Source organism: Pinus tabuliformis, chromosome 1_1 (assembly GCF_031772625.1).
Source record: "Pinus tabuliformis cultivar Carrire ecotype Pingquan chromosome 1_1, CPIR1, whole genome shotgun sequence".
In the NCBI taxonomy this organism is placed as follows: domain Eukaryota; kingdom Viridiplantae; phylum Streptophyta; class Pinopsida; order Pinales; family Pinaceae; genus Pinus; species Pinus tabuliformis.
Window position 1 is genome coordinate 413,101,613 of NC_142297.1, and position 22,735 is coordinate 413,124,347.

The following is a 22,735-nucleotide window of genomic DNA, read 5'->3' on the forward strand; positions in this document are numbered from 1 at the left end:
ATTAGAGTTGTATTAAACTCTAGAATCCAGTATTTGACGATTGGTCAAAGCATATAGAGATCAAATACGACTTCATTAGAGATTGGGTTTAGCGAGTGGCAATGAAGCTTGAGTATATATCCATTGATGAACAAGTAACATACATTCTCACCAAGTCTTTGCGAAGAGGAAAGCATGTTTTCTTTAGAGACAAGATGGGAGTGGTGAACAACACCTTCCTCGATAAGAGGGAGTGTTGGAAATAGTACTAAGGAGAGGTGTTACTAGGCATTTATCCCTTTTAGCGTAATAGACACATTAATTACTTTTGTCTTGGTGACATTTATGAGTTATATTAATGTCATGGATGGAAAAAATAATTACAAGTGTTGTACCATGTACCTTTTTCTAATATTAAAGTCACTTGTACTTTATAAAGTGACTTTATTTGTAATTTACTAAGCGTACTTTTGTAATATTAAAGTGAGTTGAAAAATTACTTTATGTGAAAAATAGAAAAAGGTACACAACTTGAAACAGGTACTAGGAGGCTTTTAAGTAATGGGGCCAATGTGTGAGGAGGGTCAATTGAGAGAGTTATTCTCAACCACACCTTGAAGTTTGGAGATTAAATCTCATCCATTGGATCCTAGGTTTAGGGATTCAATCTTTTTTGAGGAGACAAAAGAGGAAAAGGGAGGTTCATTCTTCACTTCACACTTAAGAGAGCATGAGGAGAAGAGAGGAAAACTTCAAGGAGAATTTGCAGCAAAGAAAGGAGGGCACGAATTCCAAGGAGGAGAGATGTGCTAGGGGACAATTTTCAAGGAGGGAAAACAACAACATGATTTTCGAGGCAAGCAACAACACAAAAATCAAGGGCAACAACATGATTTTTGATGCACCTGGACATGAATTTTGAGGGTTGGTCTAGTGTTGCCTTGGCCCAAAATTCGAGGCAAAAATTTCATGTTTGCTGCTACAAGCAACGCATATTTTGAAGCGTCTCTTGGCACAAAAATCGGGGTATAATAGTCACCTTCAGCGCAAAATTGAGGCAACTTTTGGCAAAGATTTCGAGGAGCCGAGTGTGTGAAAGTGCAGAAAATTTTGGGCAAGAGATTTTGTGAAAATCTGAAAAAAATCAGTGGGCACAAATTTTCAGTTTTGCATTTAATGCTTCAGTTGCTAAAGGTGATAAGTACTGTGATTATTTTATGTACTTGGACTAATTTTTCTCAATCAATAAAATTCTCCTTTGAAGACTGGTTTTCCCCAAGAGGCTGTGGGGTTTTCCAGGGTTACCTGTACCCACAATAAGTGTTTCACATGTGTGCATGCTTGCAAAAATTATGTGTTAATTTTCAGTTGATAGGAAAGAGTGAAAAATAATAGAAGTACTCTTTGAATGTTTACTATTAATGCATACTGAAATTTATATCAGCATGACAAAACATGCAGGTTGGGCCTAAACAAACACATGCAAACTTGTAAACTGGGTTAAGGGTGTAGATCATAATTTTTCTACAATCCTTAGCTTGTGCGACTCTCCTGGAGCTAGATATTTTTGCCCCTTTGTGGATTTGGTGCTCAACAACTCGTATGGTCTCAACCTTGTTTGAGTTTCCTTCTCCGAAGTTTTCTAGCTACAAACTTAACCTTTTCTTCTACCTAGGAGTCTCTCACTCTTCTTGGTAAAATCTCTTTCTCAAATCTAGAAATCACTTGCAATTATAATGTGTCTTTTTCCTTCCCTTAGGCTGTTTTTATAATTCTCCATTGAGCTAGATCCCTAACCCTAATTGCCAAAGTGATAGATGGCTAAAATTAAATTCTAACCCACTGGAGAATGGTTGAGAATAGATCTAGATCACTAAAGTAAATAATCTACTTTTCCTTAGAAAACCTTATCGCAATAGCCAACATTAATCAATGTGCTCTTCTTAAGTCAAACTTAGGAAAATTATCATAATAAATAGTCACTCAACATTAGCAAGCTCTTAGGAAGGTCTTGAACTACTCCTTCATGCTTGACGCTTAACTTGTGTAGAAGTTCTTGTTTGTTGCTAGTAGCTACAATCATTAACACTCCTTCCTATCAAGGAAGGTATTTTGCACCACCTTCAGCTTATTTCTGTAGAAGAAAAACTTCCCCTTTCCCAAGGGCTTAGTGAGAATTTCTAAACCTTCTCTTCTATGGGTATATACTGAAACTTTACAGCTCCACTGTAGACCTTGTCTTTGATGAAATGATATCTGATCTCTATGTGCTTGGACCTATCATGGAACAGTCGATTCTTCGAACAATCGATTCTTTGAGAGTGTTATGCAACTCTGATTATCACTGTGTATCACAGTAGGATCCAATGCAAGACCTAATAAACATGTCAACATCTTGTGAATCCAAATAGCTACACAACTCGCCAAACGTGTTCACATATACTCTGCCCCTGTTGAATTGTGTACCATGGAAGCTTGCTTATTATTGAACCGTGAAATCATTGTTGGTCCAAAGCTAAAGCAACACCTTGAGGTGCTTTTCCTGTCCATTGCTCTCCTAGTCCCATCCACTACACTTCTAGCCCAAACTGAGTATGTATAGCCTTGCAACTACACTCCACCACTATTGACATATCTCAACCCATACTCCATTGTACCACATAAGTACCTAAGCACATGCTTTGTTGCAACCCAATGCGCCCTCCTTCACTAGAAACTGGCTCAGGGAATTCACAACAAAGCATATATCTGGCCTAGTGTTGGCCATATACATCAAAGAACCAATCAATTGCCTATACAAAGTGGGGTCCACTAAAATTGATACAACAAAGCATATATCTGGCCTAGTGTTGGCCATATACATCAAAGAACCAATCAATTGCCTATACAAAGTGCGGTCCACTAAAATTGATTTTGAAGCATTCATCTTCTTCAAATTGGTGATCATGGGTGTAGACATAGCTTGCAATCCATCATCTTGAACCTCCTTAGGTTATCAACTGTAGAATTTTCTTGTTCAAGGAAAATCTTGCCTGATTTTTGCGCACCCCCAATCCTAAAATGTAGTGCATCATGTAGATGTCCCTCATCCCAAACTCCGAAGCCAAATCTTGTCTGTGCATCTCAATGAGCTTTTCTAACCCCTTGAGAAATAGATCATCCACATAAAGTACCAAGATGAGTGGATCATCACCAACATGTATGTAGTAGAGGTTGGGATCTGACTCGCTCTTGGTGAAGTCCATGCTCACAAGATACCCATCAATTCTTGATCACCATGCCCTCGGTGCCTACTTGAGTTCGCATAATTCCTTCTTCAATCTGCATGCATGAGAATCTCTCCCCTCGCTCTCAAAGCTCTGAGGCTGCTCAATGTACACCTCCTCCTCAATAACTCCATTGACGAAGGCTATTTTTACATCCATTTGATGTATCCTCCAACCCATCTTTGAAGCAATTGATATCATAGCCCTAATAGAATTATGCTTGGCGACTAGAGCAAACGCCCCCTCATAGTCCACTCCCTTCTCTAGGGGGAACCCCCTTGCCATGAACCTCACCTTGTATTTTTCAATACTGCCATTTTTAGCATGCTTGTTCTTAAAGATCCACTTGGAGCTAACCACTGATTTCCACTTTGGCCTTGGCATAATATTCTAGACATCGTTCTTCATGATGGAGGCATACTCCACCATGACATCCTTCCAAACCTGCTAGTTTGCTGCCTCCTCTAAATTGGTAGGCTCGAAATCTATGACACTACTCATGAGCATCATGTGATTGGGAAACTTACTTGGTGGTCTGCTCTCCCTGAAAATACTCCTAGGAGCCTCCATATGCTCTTGAGCATCTCTAAGTGTCTTCACTAACCATCTCGACCTCCTCCTAATAGAACTGGAAGGAGCAAACTCTTCTTGTTGATCTGAAGACTAAGTCCCTGCTTTTGGTGGAGCTGGTCTCTCCTCAATCTTTTGAGCCTCTTGCTTCTTATCCTTTGTTGTTGTTAGAAGGGGTTCACGTGACTTCCAAAAGGCTTAACTCTCCTCAAACTTGACATCCCAACTCACCAGAGTCTTTCTCTGTGGTGTAATGTATATCTTGTAAGCCTTTGAAGTCTCACTGTACCCCATAAAAATGCCCTTTTGTGCTGAGGGTTCAAATTTCAATGCATTGCCCTCTTTTCTGAAGGTACATGGCAATATACTGGACAATTGAAGATGCAGAATTGTCCAACCTTGTGAATGACTCCTTAAGAGTCTTGTCCTCCAAGACCTTATGGGGACTCTTTTTTGTACATACACTGCAGTGTTGCATGACTCTGCCTAAGGGAACATGGGAAGATTTTGATCATGTTTCATTGCCTTAGCAACTCCGACAATGGCCATATTCTTCCTCTTTGCAACTCCATTTTGTGGTGGGTTGTAAGGTACAGGCAGCTCCCTCTTGATTCTTGCCTCCTTGAAGAAATTTTTGAAGTCTTTGGAGGTATACTCACCCACATTATTAGATCTCAAAACTCTGATCTTCCTCCCAGTGTGGTTTTGCATGAGAACCGTGAAGAATTTTGAACTCCCGAAACTGACTAAAGATCTCATCCTTGGTGTTCATGAAGTAGATCCACGTCCTCCTTGAGAAATCATCGACGAAGGTCCCATAGTAACTATAACTTCTCTAAGATGCCACTAACATAGGACCCCACAAGTCTGAATATATCAAATCCAAAACTCCCTTGGACCTACTATCACTGCTAGGAAACATTGATCCTCGACTTTCACACTGGTTACTGACATGGCTGTTTTGTGCTTTATCTTTCAAGCTTGCTGAATTAACCTGAAAATTATAGACCTGCTTTTCTCTCAGAGCTGTTCAGAGCTTTATCTTTCAAGCTCGCTGAATCAACTTGAAAATTATAGATCTGCTTTTCTCTCAGAGCTGCAGTTTTGATACCATGTTAAAATATTATCCTAAAACCAGCCGTTTAAGCAAACAGATGAGATCTAGTTACTTGCTGGTAATATTAATTTTTCCATGCAGTGGAAAACAAGAAAAGCAATCAAACACAGTGTACTCGTATTTCTGCCCTTCTAGATCAGTTCATCATTCAAAATTATCTTCAGAATTTACATGAGATCCCTTACAGGGAAAAATGGCCCCGAGAATTAATCAAATGATCAACAAACCTGAGATTTACAGTTTGTACAGAAATTGAGGCAGCTTGCCCTTAAATCTGTACGGTGGTATGGCCTGACTCTTTTCCTTGCTGCTAACTGGCTGCTTATCTTTACTGAACACTGACTGCCTTCTCCTTGCTGAAATTCTGCTGAAATCCTCGCCAGTGGCTTAAAATCAGATATCTGATTTTCTCCTTCACTCACGTGACTTGTGAAATGAATGTTTGTGTGTCTTTGTCCTTTGCCTTCTCTTTCTTTTATAACTTTGACATAAGCCAAAAACCTAATCTTCAATGGTTGAGATCTAACCATGAGATCAATGGCTCTCTTTTAATTAAATTATTAAGTGACCCACTTTAGTCACTTTATTAATTAAAAATCACTTTAATAAAAGAATGTTCACTTTATTAATTAATTAATAAAGTGAACTTCTGAAAAAGCATAGGATACTTTTAATGACGATTTCCATAAGTAGACACCCTCATGGAAATACTTGTCTGAGATACAAACACTAACAAGCTTCTCGGATGTTGTATGCCAAAGTTCCTTGTCATGTGCCATTTCCTTTTCCCCGTAAGATCCTTGTCATATGCCCAAACAAGTTCTCTTTCCTTCACCATGTTACAAGCTTTAGGGAATATGACATTTGTTTACTATATTGGTAGGTTTATAGAATTTGAAAAATATCAAATTCGCCTTCACCATAGATTGCATGTTAGAAAATATTAAAAGATACAATGAAAAATAATAGTTTAAGATCTTTCAACTACGTCCAAGATTACGTGTCTGAGCTTCTTAGATGTTTTACGTGTCTCCCATGCAGAAAAACTCAGCTCCAATGAAGTTGCGCTTTGCAAATTTGGATTGTCTTCTTTGTAGCATTTTTTTTGAACTCAAGCCATTGAAAATCCAAACATTTGTTTTAGCCTCGAAAGTTTGAAACATGATCTAAACATGCTCATGGCAGAAAACCCTCCCTTTCAACAAGAACAACAAAATGTATGGATGAAACTAAAAAAAGGGGTCAGATTTATTCTATAGTCACCAGGGTAGTTATTTCTATGGGTTCAGTGAATTATTGGAGATTTGTTGGATTCAATAAATGGTCAAAGTTTCAATTTACTATTGTTCTTGACCATTTGTGTACTTGGACCACATCCACAATTTTGATTTTGAAACAATCTCTTCTTTATCTGAAATTGTTCCGATGACCATATTGATCTTCTTGTTTAGCAATTTTGGAAGATGAATTCTACATCCCTTGACCTCCTTGTTTGTGTTGCTCACCGCTTCTTGAGTTGTCTTTCTGCAATTTCATTTCTACTTTTAATGCCAGTTGCAATTTATTCTCCAAATTCACTAGTTTCATAATTCTCATTTTCTTTTGGATGGGAATTCTCCAACCATTTATGAATCTGGTTGCCATTCTTTGAGGTCCCACAAACACGTTCCTTTGGTACTCAAACAATCAATTCTATCCATATATACAATCAACACATCTGACTTTTATTTAATACTTCAAAATTTTTTGAACATAACTCGCCCGTAGTCTTGTGCCTATAAAATCTTTCCATGTCATAGGATGCTTGATTCTCTGTTATAGCGTTCAATTGATGTAACTTTTCCACTGACATCTGTTTCGGTTCAAACTTTGCACTTTTCTACATTTATTAAATTAAAGGTATCAAAAAGCTTTTTACAGCTAAAGTCCCAAATGTTTAAAACCACCATTAATGAAGTTAAGAAAAATATATTTTAAATGAGGTATGCAGTCTTTAAGGTGTAAGGTCACCATCATGTATGTCTAGCACTTCGTCCAGATGTCAATGGGCCTGAGCTATATTGTTTTGCAGGCTAGTTCAAATTATCATTGGCAAAACAACCAATTCTATTCCTCAAAATATTGTATTTAGACTAGAATCGTTTGCCTCCTTTGGTGGCATTTTTCTCTTTTTCAGAGGAATTTGCTGTAAACTCAATTCTTTGTCCTCTTTATTGCTGCCACTAAAGTCAGAACCTGTTTTGATACCATATGATGTATGGAAAAACAGAAAAAAAACTGCAAATAAATTAACCTAAGAGCATTAAAAAATACAAATCAAATAATTTCACCTAGAATACAATATTCAGATTCTTGGAACCCCTTCCTTACACTGAAGAGACTGGAGACAGTATTATTCATATTCTTTGAACCACATACGCTCAAGAATCTGGAGACATTATTATTCCATGAATCAAATTTCATTCAATGCATGCTGGCATCTATTATGTTCCCTCAATATAAAACATCTCAGTTATTTTCTACAATCATCACAAAAATATCTCCTGAAAATAAGAACTATATATAAACTTCTGTTTTTATTTCCTTAACAAAAGGAGATCCCCAAACAATTCCATTTTTCAATATCTATGCAATAAAAGCATGCTCCTGCATCCTGTTCGCATGCACACAAGTATAATTCCATGCAATCTTGTCATCTTTGTAAGTAATGTCAGATGAATACGCGTCTCTTTTTAGCTACAGCATATATATAAAAACTGCAGCATACAGCTGGTTTGGTTGAACTTTAGCTCTTAAATTCTTCTATGCACAACTTGCCTGAGGTTAATTTCAAAACGGAAAAGTAGATTTTATCTTACACCATTTTAAGTTCAGTGGGAAAGTAAAACCAGCCTAGATCCATCTTAACTTCAGATCTCAGTCACCTGACACAGGGATTTGGGATTCGAGTGTTGGATACAGACACGTTGATCCCCAAAACAGGACACATTCAGATATGATATATATATATATATATATATATATATATATATATTAAAAATTAGATATTTCTTATAGAAATTCTCATTCATGATACAAATTCATTGATTCAAACATAGTTCTTTATCTAGATGTAAGTTTTACAGAGTAACATTATATAAACAAAATTACAAATACAATTGTGGCATAAATGATAAATGATAAATTTATGATTGACACAGCACGAGAGCGAATTCACAAAAACCCCAAATCACCTCGCGGATCACCCTTTTTAACTATATCTGATTGTTTTCCCTTTTAACTGAAATACATTGAAAACCCACTAAAAACATGATATTTACCTTTGTTTGTTGGCGCGCTTATCTTATGCGAAAGTCAATGCACTGAGCACTGATGGCCGTCGATCTAAAACCGCGAGATCTGACGGTTGTCAAAGATTTCGGGTGGGTCAATATATCGGGGTTTAACCACCCGATATATGGTTTTGTTCTATTCCACCTTGCTATGTGGCATCTCCTCAATGGAATCGGGGCTGGACTACTTAAAACCAGTGTTTTAAAAAATGGCTAGCTCGGAACCGACTCGGCCGAGTTGGTCCGAGCCAGCGTTGGATTTTGTGACTCGGCCAGTGAATTGGTTCAGCTGGCCGAGTTGTTACACAACTTGGCCGGCTCGGTATTAACTCGGTCGGCTTGGCCGAGTCCATATCAACCCGGTCGGGTTACGTACAGCGGCTAGTGAACCCAAAAAAACAACGTTTTTTTTTTGAATTTTTTTTTTTAAATTTTTGGGGACTCCTTGGGCTTCCCTGTTTGACTCATGGGTTTCCCTGTCTGACTCTGATCCCTAGTATTGATATGCTATTCATGGTAATGTTAAATTCTTAAAGTAAAAGTGACATTCTCATTAATCTTTATTTTTATCATTCTACTTAAATTTTTATCATTACCATAAAATGACTCAGGATGTTTGAGAGTGGTTCCGGCCTCATTGGATTTCATATGGAAATAGTAGAATTTTAGATTTCATTCAAAATCCAGCAGACTTATCAGGATTTCAGGATTGGGGGATTGCAATGTTTCCATTGAATTTTTCATGTATTAGAGTATGGAACTCGTATTTAATCAAGAGCACCAATCCCTCTATGTACCTTGATGTTAGTGACATTGGTTGTCGAACTCCTCCGGGATTCACTCCCAAACTGGAAGCTTCTGAAAATGTCGCTCTCGCTCCCGTTTTCGCTCCCGCTCCCAAGTAACATTGAGCTAGATAATGTTGGCAACTCGAGCAGTAGCCAGTAGTACTGGTCACATACTTTTGTTGTAGAGGCCATTTCTAGCCTCCTTGGTTATGTGTTTTTGTTTTGATCTCTATATCATCATCGTGTATGTATTGGACAGTGCACTGGGTGCCATTTTGATATAATGGATATAGTCATGAGCCTACTTTGATCATATGTTGTCTTCTATCTATATTCTAATGTTGTGTGTTTGGAAACATGAATGAAAATCTTTAAAATTATATGTTTTTATAAAAAATAAATATTTAATATATTTTTTACAACGACCGAGTCATTGAAATCAAGCCGGCTGAGTCGGTACAGAGTCGGAGTCGGAGTTTTAAAACATTGCTTAAAACCGCTTACGGCTTTCAACACGCCCGATAACCATCCATTGTAGCGAGTTTGTCCAGTGATCCAACAATCGCGATTGATCGCGATCCAACGACTGAGGTTTGATCGCCTGATTGCAAGTCGCAAAGTCCAACTACCAGACACCTTGCGCTTTAAAGTGGCGATGCGATATCGCTTGCGGACCCGATAGACTATCAACCCGTCTCTATAACATTTTGGATTTGGTTATGTCGCGATTTCAGAATTCGGCGATGCAACAAGTCAATTCTTTTACACTGGAGTGATGCGATGTGGGTTCCATGGACCCGATAGCGTTAAAAACTTCTACCCATAATAATTTGAAGTTTGGATTCTAAATCTGAATGTGTTTTGCACCCGATACTTAGTGTATTTTGGGTTTTCTGCTTGCGGAACCAAAACGATGGAATGAACTCGCCGACTGATCTTTTAACACAATATTTCTATTATAAAGTATGAAAAACACAGAGCCAACACCAATATCATCCGAATACAGAGAAAAACAAGCATTTGAGGATTTCCATGGGCTGCGTGTATATAACTATGCGCATAACATCAATTCATTCATAATAAAAGAGGAGTCTCGGCCTTGGGCATGATTACACAAATAAAGACCTTTGTCTCAAAAATACAATCCACACACTGTGTTGCTCTCGCTCTAGTAAATCCACTCCTCAATCCTCTTTCTGTTTCATTACATTTTTCCTCCTTTTTATAAGTCGGATACCACTCTAACTATATCTAACAAATCAATCCCTATTTTTGATAAATCTAACAACCATTCTTCTAATTCCTAGCTCTATCTCACACCTATGCTAACAACTCATTTCTTTGAGCCTAAATAAGACAATTCCTAACTTATTACAATAATGAAATACAACTCATTTCTTGAGAGATCAAACCCTCTCACTAAAACTGATTTTTGACACATCAGGTCAATGCAATTCACTTGTTTAACTGCAACATTTGAACAAACCTTCACATTGCTGGCTAAGTCCGGATGTTCCTGCATCAGACTTTTGGGGAAGAAAAGAATCGTCTTTCAAACTTTCGAGACTTACTTCATACTTTTGCAACTCTCTGTTGTCAACCAGCGAGCATCCTCTATTGGCTGTCCCTTCCATTCGACTAGATATTGGAAATAAGTCTATCCTTTGATTCTTTTGGATACTCTCTTCTTCTCCAAAACAACGTTTACTTCCTTCTTCGCTGTCTTTGGCATTTGTTCTTCCTAGTTCACAGTTTGAACTTCATCTCCTGTAGTTTCCTCCTGTAGCTCTGTCTCTACCTCTTTGTATGGATACAAATCTGCAACATTAAAGATGGGTGATATTCCAATCCCTTCTAGTAACTCAATTTCATATGCATTAGCTGAAAACTTTCTTACAATTTTACATGGTCTTATCTTTTTCATTTTCAGTTTATTGTAAGTTTTAACAGGAAATCTTTCTTTTCTTAAATACACCATCACTAAATCTCCCACTTGGAATTCTTTCTCTTTTCTCTTCAGATCTACCCTCTGTTTGTATTTGTTGCTGCTTTCCTATAATTTGCCTTTGACTTCTTCTTGTAATCTCTGCATCTGTTCTGCAAACTCTTCAGCTTTTGCACTTTTAGTCTCCTGTTTACTCAAATCCCTGAGCTCATACACACCTCTTGAATTCATTCAAAAAACAATCTGAAATGGACTCATTCCAGTACTTGGGTTTGGAGTATCATTATAAGCGAACTCAGCTTGAGCTAGTGCTAAATCCCACTGATTAGGATTTTGATTCACTAAACTTCTCAATATATTCCCCAAGCTCCTGTTTACTATTTCGGTCTGTCCATTTGTTTGAGGATGGTATGCTGAACTAAAACCGAGGTTAGCTCCCAGTTTCTTCCAAAGAGTTCTCCAGAAATGCCCTACAAACTTTGTATCTCTATCAGACGCAATACTTATAGGCAATCCATGTAATCTTACAATTTCTGAAAAGAATAAATTAGCTATATGTGTTGCATCACTAGTCTTTTTACAAGCAATGAAATGTGCCATTTTGGAAAATCTATCTACTACAACATAAATAGAATGATTCCCTCTTTGGGTTTTTGGTAATCCCAGAGCAAAATCCATGCTAACTGCATCCCACGATCTGTCTGGTATTGGCAATGGCTGATACAATCCTGTATTCTGACTCCTTCCTTTAGCATGCTGACATATCCTGCATTTCTCAACAAACTTCTTAACATCAGTCTGCATTTTTGGCCAATAATAAAAAGCATTCACCTGAGCAAAGGTTCTATCTTGTCCAAAGTGACCAGATAATCCTTTACTATGTTTCTCTTTTATTATATTCTCCCTTATGGAACATTTGGGAATACACAACTTGTTGCTTTTAAACAATAGGCCTCCTTGAATGAGATAGTCCAACCACTGACTTATGTTATGACTCATTGGATTCTGAACTGTTGTATAGATATCTTTGAAATCTGCATCATCCTTGTACATTTCAATCATTTCATCAAATCATACAACACCCACTTTGAATTCTTGCACAATAAAACTTACCCTGCTCAATGCATCTGCTACTTTATTTGACTTACCACTCTTGTGCTTTATTACAAAAGTAAAGCTTTGCAAAAATTCTACCCACTTGGCATGTTTTTGATTCAGCTTCGGCTGGTTATTGATGAACTGTAAGGCATGATTGTCTGAATACAATATGAATTCCTTTGGCAGCAAATAATGTCTCCATTTCTTTAAGGCCTACACAATAGCATAAAACTTTTTATCATAAGAAGAATATTTCTTCTTTGCATCATTCAATTTCTCACTGAAGTATGCTATCGGTCTTTGCTCCTGACTTAGAACTGCTCCAACTGCAACTCCACTAGCATCTGTTTCTACTTGAAAGACTTTCTCAAAATCAGGTAAAGCCAAAATTGGTTCCTCTATGATCTTCTTCTTCAACCAATTGAAATTCCTGTCTGCTGCTTCTGTCCACTTAAATGGCCGATTGATCTCTTTGATTGTTTCAAGAATTGGTGCACAAATCTGACTAAAGCCTTTGATAAACTTTCTGTAAAAACTTGCAAGACCATGGAAGCTTCTTACCTCAAATATATTTCTAGGAGTAGGCTAGTTCCAAATTGCTTGGACTTTCTCTGGATCCATCTTCAAGCCTTCTTTAGAAACTACAAATCCCAAGTAAACCAGTTCTTCCTTCATGAAACTACATTTATTCAGATTTATTAGTAGTTTCTCTTTCTGTAGAGTTCTTAGAACCAACTTAAGATGCTCTAAATGTTCTTGTTTACTTCTGTTAAAAACTAGAATATCATCAAGATAAACAATAACAAACTTGCCTGCATGTTCCTTCAAGACTTCATTCATTAATCTCATGAATGTGCTAGGTGCATTAGTGAGTCCAAAAGGCATCACTAACCACTCATACAACCCACTATTTGTTTTAAATGCAGTCTTCCATTTATCACCTTCTCGAATTCTTCTTTGATGATATCCACTCTTCAAATCTATTTTAGTAAAGTATTTTGATCCACTCAAACAGCCCATTAAATCATCCATGTGTGGCAAAGGAAATCTGTACCTCATTGTAATCTTGTTGATGGCTATGGAATTTGTGCACATATGCCATTCTCCTCTTTTCTTTGGATTGAGTACTGTTGGTACAGCACATGGACTAAGACTTTCTCTGATTAGCCCCTTATCCATCAGCGCTTGCACTTGTCTTCCAACTTCAGCATTCTCTTGTGGACTTAATCTATATGCTGCTTTATTTGGCAAACTTACTCTTGGTGTTAGGTCAATATGATAACTAATACTCCTGATTGGTGGCAATGCATTCAGCAACTCATCCACAATAATATCAACAAAATCATCTAACAACATTGTAACTTCTTTAGGCAAATCATCCAAGTTTGTGGAAGTCAAAATTACCTTTGGTCTTCCCACAATAGCAAAATGCAACTCCTCATTCTTCACTACTTCCTATAGCAGCGCCTTTCCACTTATCAGCGTAACATTGCTTCTAGGTGTTCCTTTGTCAGCATCGTCTTTCAATGGCAACAATGTGTGTTTAGTTCCGTCCTTCTCCAGAGTATAAGTGTTTCTCCTTCCATCATGAATAGCTTTTCGATCAAATTGCCATGGTCTTCCTAGCAATACATGGCATACATCCATGGGCATTACATCACATAATATCACATCTTTATACGTACCAATTTGTATCTCCACCTTGCATTGTTCTATCACAATAATCTGATGCCCCTTTTGTAACCATGATACCTTGTAAGGAGTAGGGTGCATGGTCTTTGCTAGTCCGAGCTTGTCCACCATCTCTGTAGAAACAAGATTGTCAGTGCTTCCACTGTCAATTATTACTTTGCAACACTTACCTTTGGATTTACAAGTAGTTCTAAACAAATTCTTCCTCTGTGTTGGTTCTCCAATCTCCGGCTCTGCCCTAAGAAAAGTCCTTCTCAATAACAATGATTTACTTTCTTCAAGGGGTTCTTCATTTTCCACAAGTTGAGGTGGTTTTGGCTTTGCCTCAGCCACATTCACATTCCTCTGACTTGCTGGTTTATTATGAGGACAATCCCATGACATATGTCCCCATTCTCCACATGTATAACATCGAACATCTCTTCCTCGCCCTCTTCCTGTGGGCACAAATCTTCCTTTGTTAGAGTCTCCCTTCTATGGTGGTCTGCTACTTGAGCTTTTTGCTTCATGTTGATACTGTTGTCCCCTTGGTTTGGTAGTTCCCCTACCTCTTGCTGAGCTTTTTCCTCTATTCCTTCGACTCTGTTCCTTCAATATCTTCTCTTCTGCCTTCAAACTTGCTTGATAGGCATTTTCAACAGTCTTCAGACTTAACAAGCTAATCTCATCTTGTATGTCATACCTTAAGCCATTGATATATCTAGCTACCTTTTCCACATCATCCTCTACATACTCTGCTATAATATTCAATCTATAATATTCTTTTGTATATTCTTTAACAGACATTCCTTTTTGCCTTAAATTTTGCAATTGCTTAAAAAGATTCAAATGATAGTCTTTAGGCAAAAACATAGCTTTCATTTTACTTACCATTTTGTCCCATAGCTTGATCTTGGACTTCTCTTTCCTCGTTCTTGATGTTTGTAACTCGTCCCACCAGATAGCTGCATGACCCTTCAATCTAGTAACTGCAAACTTCACCCTCTTCCCCTCATCAACCTCTTCATAGTCAAAGTACTGGTCTAAGGATCTGATCCAATCCGTTAGCTCTTTTGCGTTCAGACTCCCTTCATACATAGGGATTTCCGCCTTAGGTTTTCCTCCCACTTTCGCCAACATCTTAAGGACTTTGGCAGTTTCATTGTCTTCGTCTGCTACCTCCTCTGCAGGAGATTCTTCTGAAGAACTTTCATCTCCTTCATCAGGTGCTCTTCTTTGGGTAGTCTCAATTGTTTCCATTCTCGTACGCAGACTCCGTACCTCTTCCAGTAGAATTGCATTTGGTTCAGGTCTTCCGCGACCATTGCTTCTTTTTGGCGACATTTTCACTGCAAACAACCATTCCCTCTGCTTCGATACCACAAATTGACGCAACGCGGAAGCGAATTCACAAAAACCCCAAATCACCCCGCGGATCACCCTTTTTAACTATATCTGATTGTTTTCCCTTTTAACCGAAATACATTGAAAACCCACTAAAAACATTGATATTTACCTTTTGTTTATTGGTGTGCTTATCGTACATGAAAGTCAATGCACCGAGCGCTGATGGTTGTCGATATGGAACGACGAGATCTGATGCTTGTCAAAGATTTCAGGTGGGTTAATATATCGGGGTTTAACCGCCCGATATATGGTTTCGTTCTATTCCGCCTTGCTACGTGGCACCTCCTCAATGGAATTGGGGCCGGACTACTTAAAACTGCTTACGGCTTTCAATGCGCTCGATAACCATCCACTATAGCGGGTTTGTCGAGCGATCCAACGATTGCGATTGATCGCGATCCAATGACTGAGGTTTGATCGCCTGATCGCAAGTCGCAAAGTCCAACTACAGACATCTTGCGCTTTAAAGTGGCAATGCGATATCGCTTGCAGACCCGATAGACTATCAACCCGTCTCTATAACATTTCGGATCCGGTTATGTCATGATTTCGGAATTCGATGATGCAACAAGTCAATTCTTTTACACTGGAGCGATGCAATGTGGGTTCCACGGACCCGATAGCGTTAAAAACTTCTGCTGTAATAATTTGAAGTCTGGATTCTAAATCCGAATGTGTTTGACGCCTGATACTTAGTGTATTTTGGGTTTTCCACTTGCGGAACCAAAACGATGGAATGAACTCGCCGGTCGATCTTTTAACACAATATTTCTATTATAAAGTATGAAAAACACAGATCCAGCACCGATATCATCAGAATACAGAGAAAAACAAGCATTCGAGTATTTCCACGGGCTGCATGTATATAACTATGCGCATAACATCAATTCATTCATAATAAAAGAGTTATAGAGTCTCGGCCTTGGCCTGATTACACAAAGACTTTTGTCTCAAAAATACAATCCACACACTGTCTTGCTCTCGCTCTACTAAATCCACTCCTCAATCCTCTCTCTTTTTCATTACATTTTTCTTCATTTTATAAGTCTGATACCACTCTAACTGTATCTAACAAATCAATCCCTATTTTTTATAAATCTAACAACAAATCTTCTAATTCCTAGCTCTATCTCACACCTATGATAACAACTCATTTCTTTGAGCCTAAATAAGACAATTCCTAACTTATTACAATAATGAAATACAACTCATTTATTGAGAGATTAAACCCTTTCACTAAAACTGATTTTTGACCCATCAGGTCAATGAAATTCAGTGGTTTAGCCACAATATGTGAACAAACCTTCACATTGCTGGCTAAGTCCGGATGCTCTTGCATCAATATTACATATTCAATTCATCAACGATCCAATAGGAGAAAGACAAGATAGTAAGATAAAGATATTGTAATTTTCTCATTAAGTCATCAAAATCAAAATGTGTTACTGTTTATATAGATAGTGCAATGCCAATGGCAAATAGAAATAGCAAATACAAAACAATTACAACTACAAGTATACAAGCTTCAAGGCAATAGGTAGCTCATGACTCATGAGTAATCAATTCTCATAGTCATAATCAAAATCAACATCATTGTCCTCATCATCATGGTCACCATTGCGCTCCTCTGTTGCATCCTCCTCTATATCCAAAGTCATCTTTGCATTTGCTGGTGTGGAAGATCACCCTTCTATAGTATCACCATCATCAAATCTGATAGGCTATAACACTTACATGTTGCTTGAATTTCCCTGAAATTGCTCCTACACCCTTTTCTCCTTGCTCCCAAACACCCATAACAAACTCACAACAAACTAAACAAGTGAATGTGCAAATAGAAGTGTCCTGATCAGGACACATTCCGGATTCAAAGTGTCATGATCGGGACACGTTCCAGATTCGAAGTGTCCCGATCAGACACAATGTGTCCTGATTTCTGAACATGAATCCACCCGAATTATGTCCGATTCGCCAGATTCGGGACACATAGGGCTTGGGGGACGATCCGGTTTCATAGCTTTAGATCTATCAAGCGCTAAGAGAGATCAAGTCTCTCCAGGTGCAAACCTCTTTTTTGAGTTCAAAACTTGAGAAAAACTTTACACTTAGATAGATTTTATCCCTCTTGGTGCTTGATAGATCCAGAGTTAAAATGGATTTAGGTTGGTTTTATAGAGACACACACACACACCATTGGCAAAACTATGGGTTGTCAAAACCTGAAGCCCAAAAACTGCCAACAGTAAAATGACTCTATGATCTCAATTTTATCTATCCTAAATTTAACTTAATTTAATTTTTATTTTTCTTTTTATGTAATTGACAAAGTCAAAATGTTTATGTTTACACTACAACATCTATTCCATACTGAGTTGGAGAGTGCCTCGGTGCAATTTTTTTGTGTCTTTTGATATGACGAGTTGGAGGGTTGAGAAAAACCTTAGACGCCATTCTAAAGTATAAACTCTGGGACAGATTATATGGAAAGATTGAATCCCTGAATAATTGAGATTGGCAGTATAAAGATAAAGCTAATATGGAAGGGTTTGAAAGGTTGTCAGTTTATGAACAGATGTATGAAAGAAGTCCTTGTATACTTTTCAGGCTCTGTATTGATAAAATTTGAATCATAGTGGGACTCTGGGCTTGCTGTCAACATATCATTCTATGTAGACGATATTGCTCTATTTCCCAAAATAAAAATCACATGTAGACACAGCTCGAGTCCTTGAAACGTTTTACCTGCACTCAAAACTATCACTTAACATAGAGAACATTAAAACAAGGACCAACTTCAGGCACAGTGTTCCTCGAGGATCTGTACAATGAGGTAACATGTATGTCAAATTAACAAATACGTTGAAATAGATGTCTATTGTTACCAGAGGTAAAATCAATGCAGAAAGAAGCAAATATATATATCTTCAAAAACCCATATACACCTTCAACACCTTCAAAGAAGCAAATATATACACCCATATTAACTTTTTGATTAGTATGTTAAGTTTTGTTGTTGCTGCAGAAATTAGTGAGGCTGGAGCATCTTCAAACAGAAATTTAGAGAAAGCTGCATAAAATTACTACCTTGACCTTGCTGACTAGGAAAATACTGGAAATTTAATAAGAAATAATCTCCACGTTACTTCTCCGTTGTCAAATTTGGAGTTTCGACAATATCCTTTTATCAATAGAAAAAGTCAATCGACCCATGTTAACTTTTTGATTTAGACGGGACCCTAAGTTAATACGGGACCCATATTAACTTTTTGATTAGTGTGTTAAGTTTTGTTTCTGGAGAAATTAGTGAGGCTGGAACATTTTCAAACAGAAATTTAGAGAGAACTGCATAAAATTACTACCTTGACCTTGCTGACTAGGAAAATACTGGAAAATTAATAAGAAATAATCTCCACGTTAAGTTCTCCGTTGTAAAATTTGGAGTTTCGTCAATATCCTTTTATCAATAGAAAAAATCAATCAAGCTGAAAATATTAAATAAGGGTCTAAATCTATTTGCCCCCAATGGTGTGTTAAAAAAAACAAATAAAGGGTCTGAATGCTTAGATACCACTCTTGTTTTTATTAGTAATATCTAATAGAGATCAGTCATCTAGTACGATAACTCGAAAATCAGAAACCATTTTATCTCATGATTTATAGTGTATTTAAATGCATATTAGAGGTTGGCTTCTCGTTTTGAGCTTTTCAGCTCTATTCAAAGAGGTTAGAATATCATACTGGCTGCTTATGGCATTCCTTTTCCTTTTTGGGTGATTCTTCCTGATATCGTTTTGTAGAATTTATTCTCCAGGGGAAACATGATTTATACAGAGTTAAATGAGTATGGAAGGAAATTGAATTTAGATGGAAAATCAAGTTTAGGTTTTTAGTCTTTTAGACCTCATCAAATTTCTTAGTTCACCAGTTTCTAAGTAAATTTAAGTGCAGTCGAATTTTCCAATAATATGAAAAATCATTGTATCGCACATCTGGTCTTTTGCTTTATGCCCTTTCTGGGTAATCGTCTGTATCTCAGTTATATATAGTGAGAAAGTAGCATCATTCCTCGGACTTAAGTCATCAGTTTAGGTACTCGGAACCTAAACAACAAAGGATACCATGTCTCAAGTACATTTAAAACATGTAGAATTGCGAAATATTGCCATTTGTAGGCAACACCAATTACACGAATCTGAATATATGACACGTTTGTGTTGCTTGCAATGTTTAAGCTGTATTTTACTTTCTTTGTTTGAGATGCATAAGAGAAAATAATGCCTTTTTTTTTTGACATGGTACAGGTTTTTGGTGAAAAAGCATTTGCCAAGTATGGAAGAGGTCTCATTTCGTTACATTTCACGGATCAAAACCTATCAGGTTCACATAGAAAGATGCTCAGGTTTAAGTTCGCTCTTCCATCAGCCAGCAATATGGCTGATATGACACGTTTGATTGCGATTGTACCATATTATATTGATCTTGTTGGGCGCTACAAGCTAAGCACTCAGGTTATTTGCATAATTATGTACCATGTTCAGTTGTATTTTTGTTAATGTAAATGCAGTTTGTGTTGAAATTTTGGTTTGAAAGTCACAGACTTTTTCTATTTAACCATGTGACAGGCTCGTGCCAAGGCAGATTCTGCAAGAGTAAAGGTCACTCAGGAGTTATATAAAGAACAGCAGATTGCTCGACAGGAAGCAATTCAGAGAAGAAAGGAAGAGAGAAAGAAAAATGTAGAGGAGACTGACACTAAGCTAAGTGCCGAGGCAATCCGGAGGAAGGAAGAGAAGGATCGTCAGCGTCAGCTGAAGAAGTCAATGCCAAAAATAAAGATGACTCGTGTGCATTAGATTTTTTTTGTTTTTTTAACTAGCATGTGCTCCCACTACATTTATCATTAGGATAACTTTGCTTTTGTTTTCCATAATCAAAGTTGGTGGCCATCAGTGCCCACCTTAGTCATTTGGCTCACTTATAATGTACAATTGTGTCACCACTCTGAAAAGGCAGGCAGGTAAGAATATGATTACCTAGCAGGTCCCATGTAACTTGGTAGAAGCTGGAATTTCTGTTTTGTTCTTTTTGGAGATCAGGATATCAATGAACTAATTTCAAAGAAGTTTCCAAAGGACTTGCTTATGTCAAAATTTACCAGTTCAGTAGGTGCACCTTTTGGCATTTTTTTGGCATTCTGCTAAGCTAACTTGGCAATTTTTTGGTGGGATTTTTGTTTGTTTGTTTTGTAATGATCTTAACATGATCTTTATACCTCCTTGTTATCTTAATTTCATTGATTTTTTGTATTCATCTCACTGGTGTGGTCTAATCTCTTATTTTAGGGTTTCCACAATGTGGATTCGGTATAGGTAGGATTTGTCTTCTCTTCAATGAACAAAAACGCAAATCAATCGTCTTTACCGCTCGTTATCTGAATTTCATTGTCTTTTTAATATACATCTGACGGGTGTGGTCTTGTTTCTTATTTTTTAGGAGTTTATTTGATAGTATTCAATAAGGTTACTCGTGTGGGTAGGATTTGTCTTCTGTTCAAATAGCAAAAATGCAAATTAATAGACTTTTACTACTGACCCCCTTCTTTATGAACGGGTTCATTTAGAGAGTGCTCTGGGTCACTGGGAGCGAAATTGTAAGGGAACTGAAATGTTTTATAAACGGCGAAGTACAGATTTTACAAGCCATAGCCCAGGATGTTGGTACCTAGAAAGCAGGAGAGTATAAGGCATAAGGTTGGCAAAGGCAAATAAAGAAAATAAAATTGTTTAGTGCTAGTAATAGTTTTCAGTGACTCAAAATTCGTGAAAGTATCATATGACGCAACGTTGAATAGTAGTACCCTACCTTTCGCATTCCTTGGATGGGATTGTGATGGGATTACGATCTTTAATGTAGGAGGTTCAGTGTTATACACTACAAAAAATTATGACCAAATGCGTTTTACTGTAAGCGAAATAGTGTGAACACATATCCCTTCGATTATTCGCAAATTATCACGGTGAACGCGGGTGGGCTTTTTGATAGATTGTTGGCCGTGCAGTTTTTATTGTTATATTGCAAAACAAAGGAAAGACACAGACCAAAATGCTACAAAAAATTATGCCCAAATGCGTTTTACTGTAAGCGAAATAGGGTGGACATATATCCTTTCGATTATTCGCCAATTATCACGGTGAACAGGCCGGTGGGCTTTTAAATAGATTGTTGGCAATGCAATTTTTATTGTTATATTGGCGAGTCCAATTGTTTGAAATTTCAAGGGGGAGTTTAGACTAACGATTTGAACATATACCCCATAGATTAGTTGCCAATTATCACGGTGAACAGGCGGGTGGGCTCTTTTTTAGATGATTCGCACGTTTTTTTTTTGTTATATTAACGAGTCCAATTCTTCGAAATTTCAGGGGAGAGTTTGGAAGTTGTATATAATTATTTATAGCGAAAGTTACATGTTGCGTTTGATTCTTTACAGAAAATGTTAAAAGTTGTGACAGCGGATGGCACCAAATTTGATATAAAAAGTTGGAAGTCAGATTTATTATTTTTATATTAATGATTTAATAAACCTTCATAGGTATTGAAATACAATTTATATTTAAAGATATATTTTAGTGGAATTTGTTAGCGATTTTTTCAAGGTGGATTTTGTATCTGTTTTGATATTAGAATGAAGATTTAAATCTAAGGGGAGATGATAACAAATTTCTCCACAATCACATGCATTATAAATATAAAATTTTGATTGGCAAATTGTGAATTATAATTGAAATCCATAAATTGTTAAATTTTTTTATAAAAATAATTAACATCCAAAAATTGTTAATTTAGCTTTGTTGAAGTTTCTTAAAAATCTTTATAAATATAATTAGCATCCAAAAATTGTTAATTTAGCTTTGTTGAAGTTTCATTCACTTTTAATTTATAGTATTCATTTTTTTTTCAAAAATATATAACTTTGATTTTATAGTATCTGTCTTGAGTTAGGGAGCCAAGTCATAGAGAACTAATAAAAACACACAAATAGAACTCCCAAACATTGTTATTTAGTTTAATAACAATATAGAGAGATGCAAGAGATGTAAAAGGGCCTTGAAACATGCTAAATTAATGCTGATACACAAATAGAACTCCCAAACATTGGTATTTAGTTTAATAACAATATAGAGAGATGCAAGAGATGTAAAAGGGCCTTGAAACATGCTAAATGGCCTTGAAACATGCTAAATTAATGCTGACACGGCATTCTGGAGCACATGGTTAATGGTATGGACAACAATATGACTAAAGAGATGCAAGAGATGTAAAACATGGTTAATGGTTAATGGTATGGACAACAATATGACTAAAGAGATGCAAGAGATGTAAAACATGGTTAATGGTATGGACAACAATATGACTAAATACATGGTTAATGGTATGGACAACAATATGAGTAAAGAGATGCAAGAGATGTAAAAGGGCTTTGAAACATGCCAAAATAATGCTCATACGACATTCTGGAGCACATGGTTAATGGAATGGATGATAATATGACTAAAGAGATA

General features: G+C 37.0%; 1 protein-coding gene across 1 annotated transcript in view; it reads left to right on the plus strand.

Annotated features, from left to right (window-relative positions):
• Positions 1 to 20,304, plus strand: part of LOC149213450 (uncharacterized protein At5g49945-like) — a 42,073-nt gene extending 21,769 nt beyond the window's left edge. The window contains exons 2-3 of the mRNA XM_089392005.1: positions 19,475 to 19,681; positions 19,796 to 20,304. Of these exons, the coding sequence (XP_089248131.1) occupies positions 19,475 to 19,681; positions 19,796 to 20,026 (438 nt within the window). The 3' untranslated portion in view covers positions 20,027 to 20,304. The remainder of the gene's footprint in view (positions 1 to 19,474; positions 19,682 to 19,795) is intronic.
• The last annotated feature ends 2,431 nt before the right edge of the window (positions 20,305 to 22,735 follow it).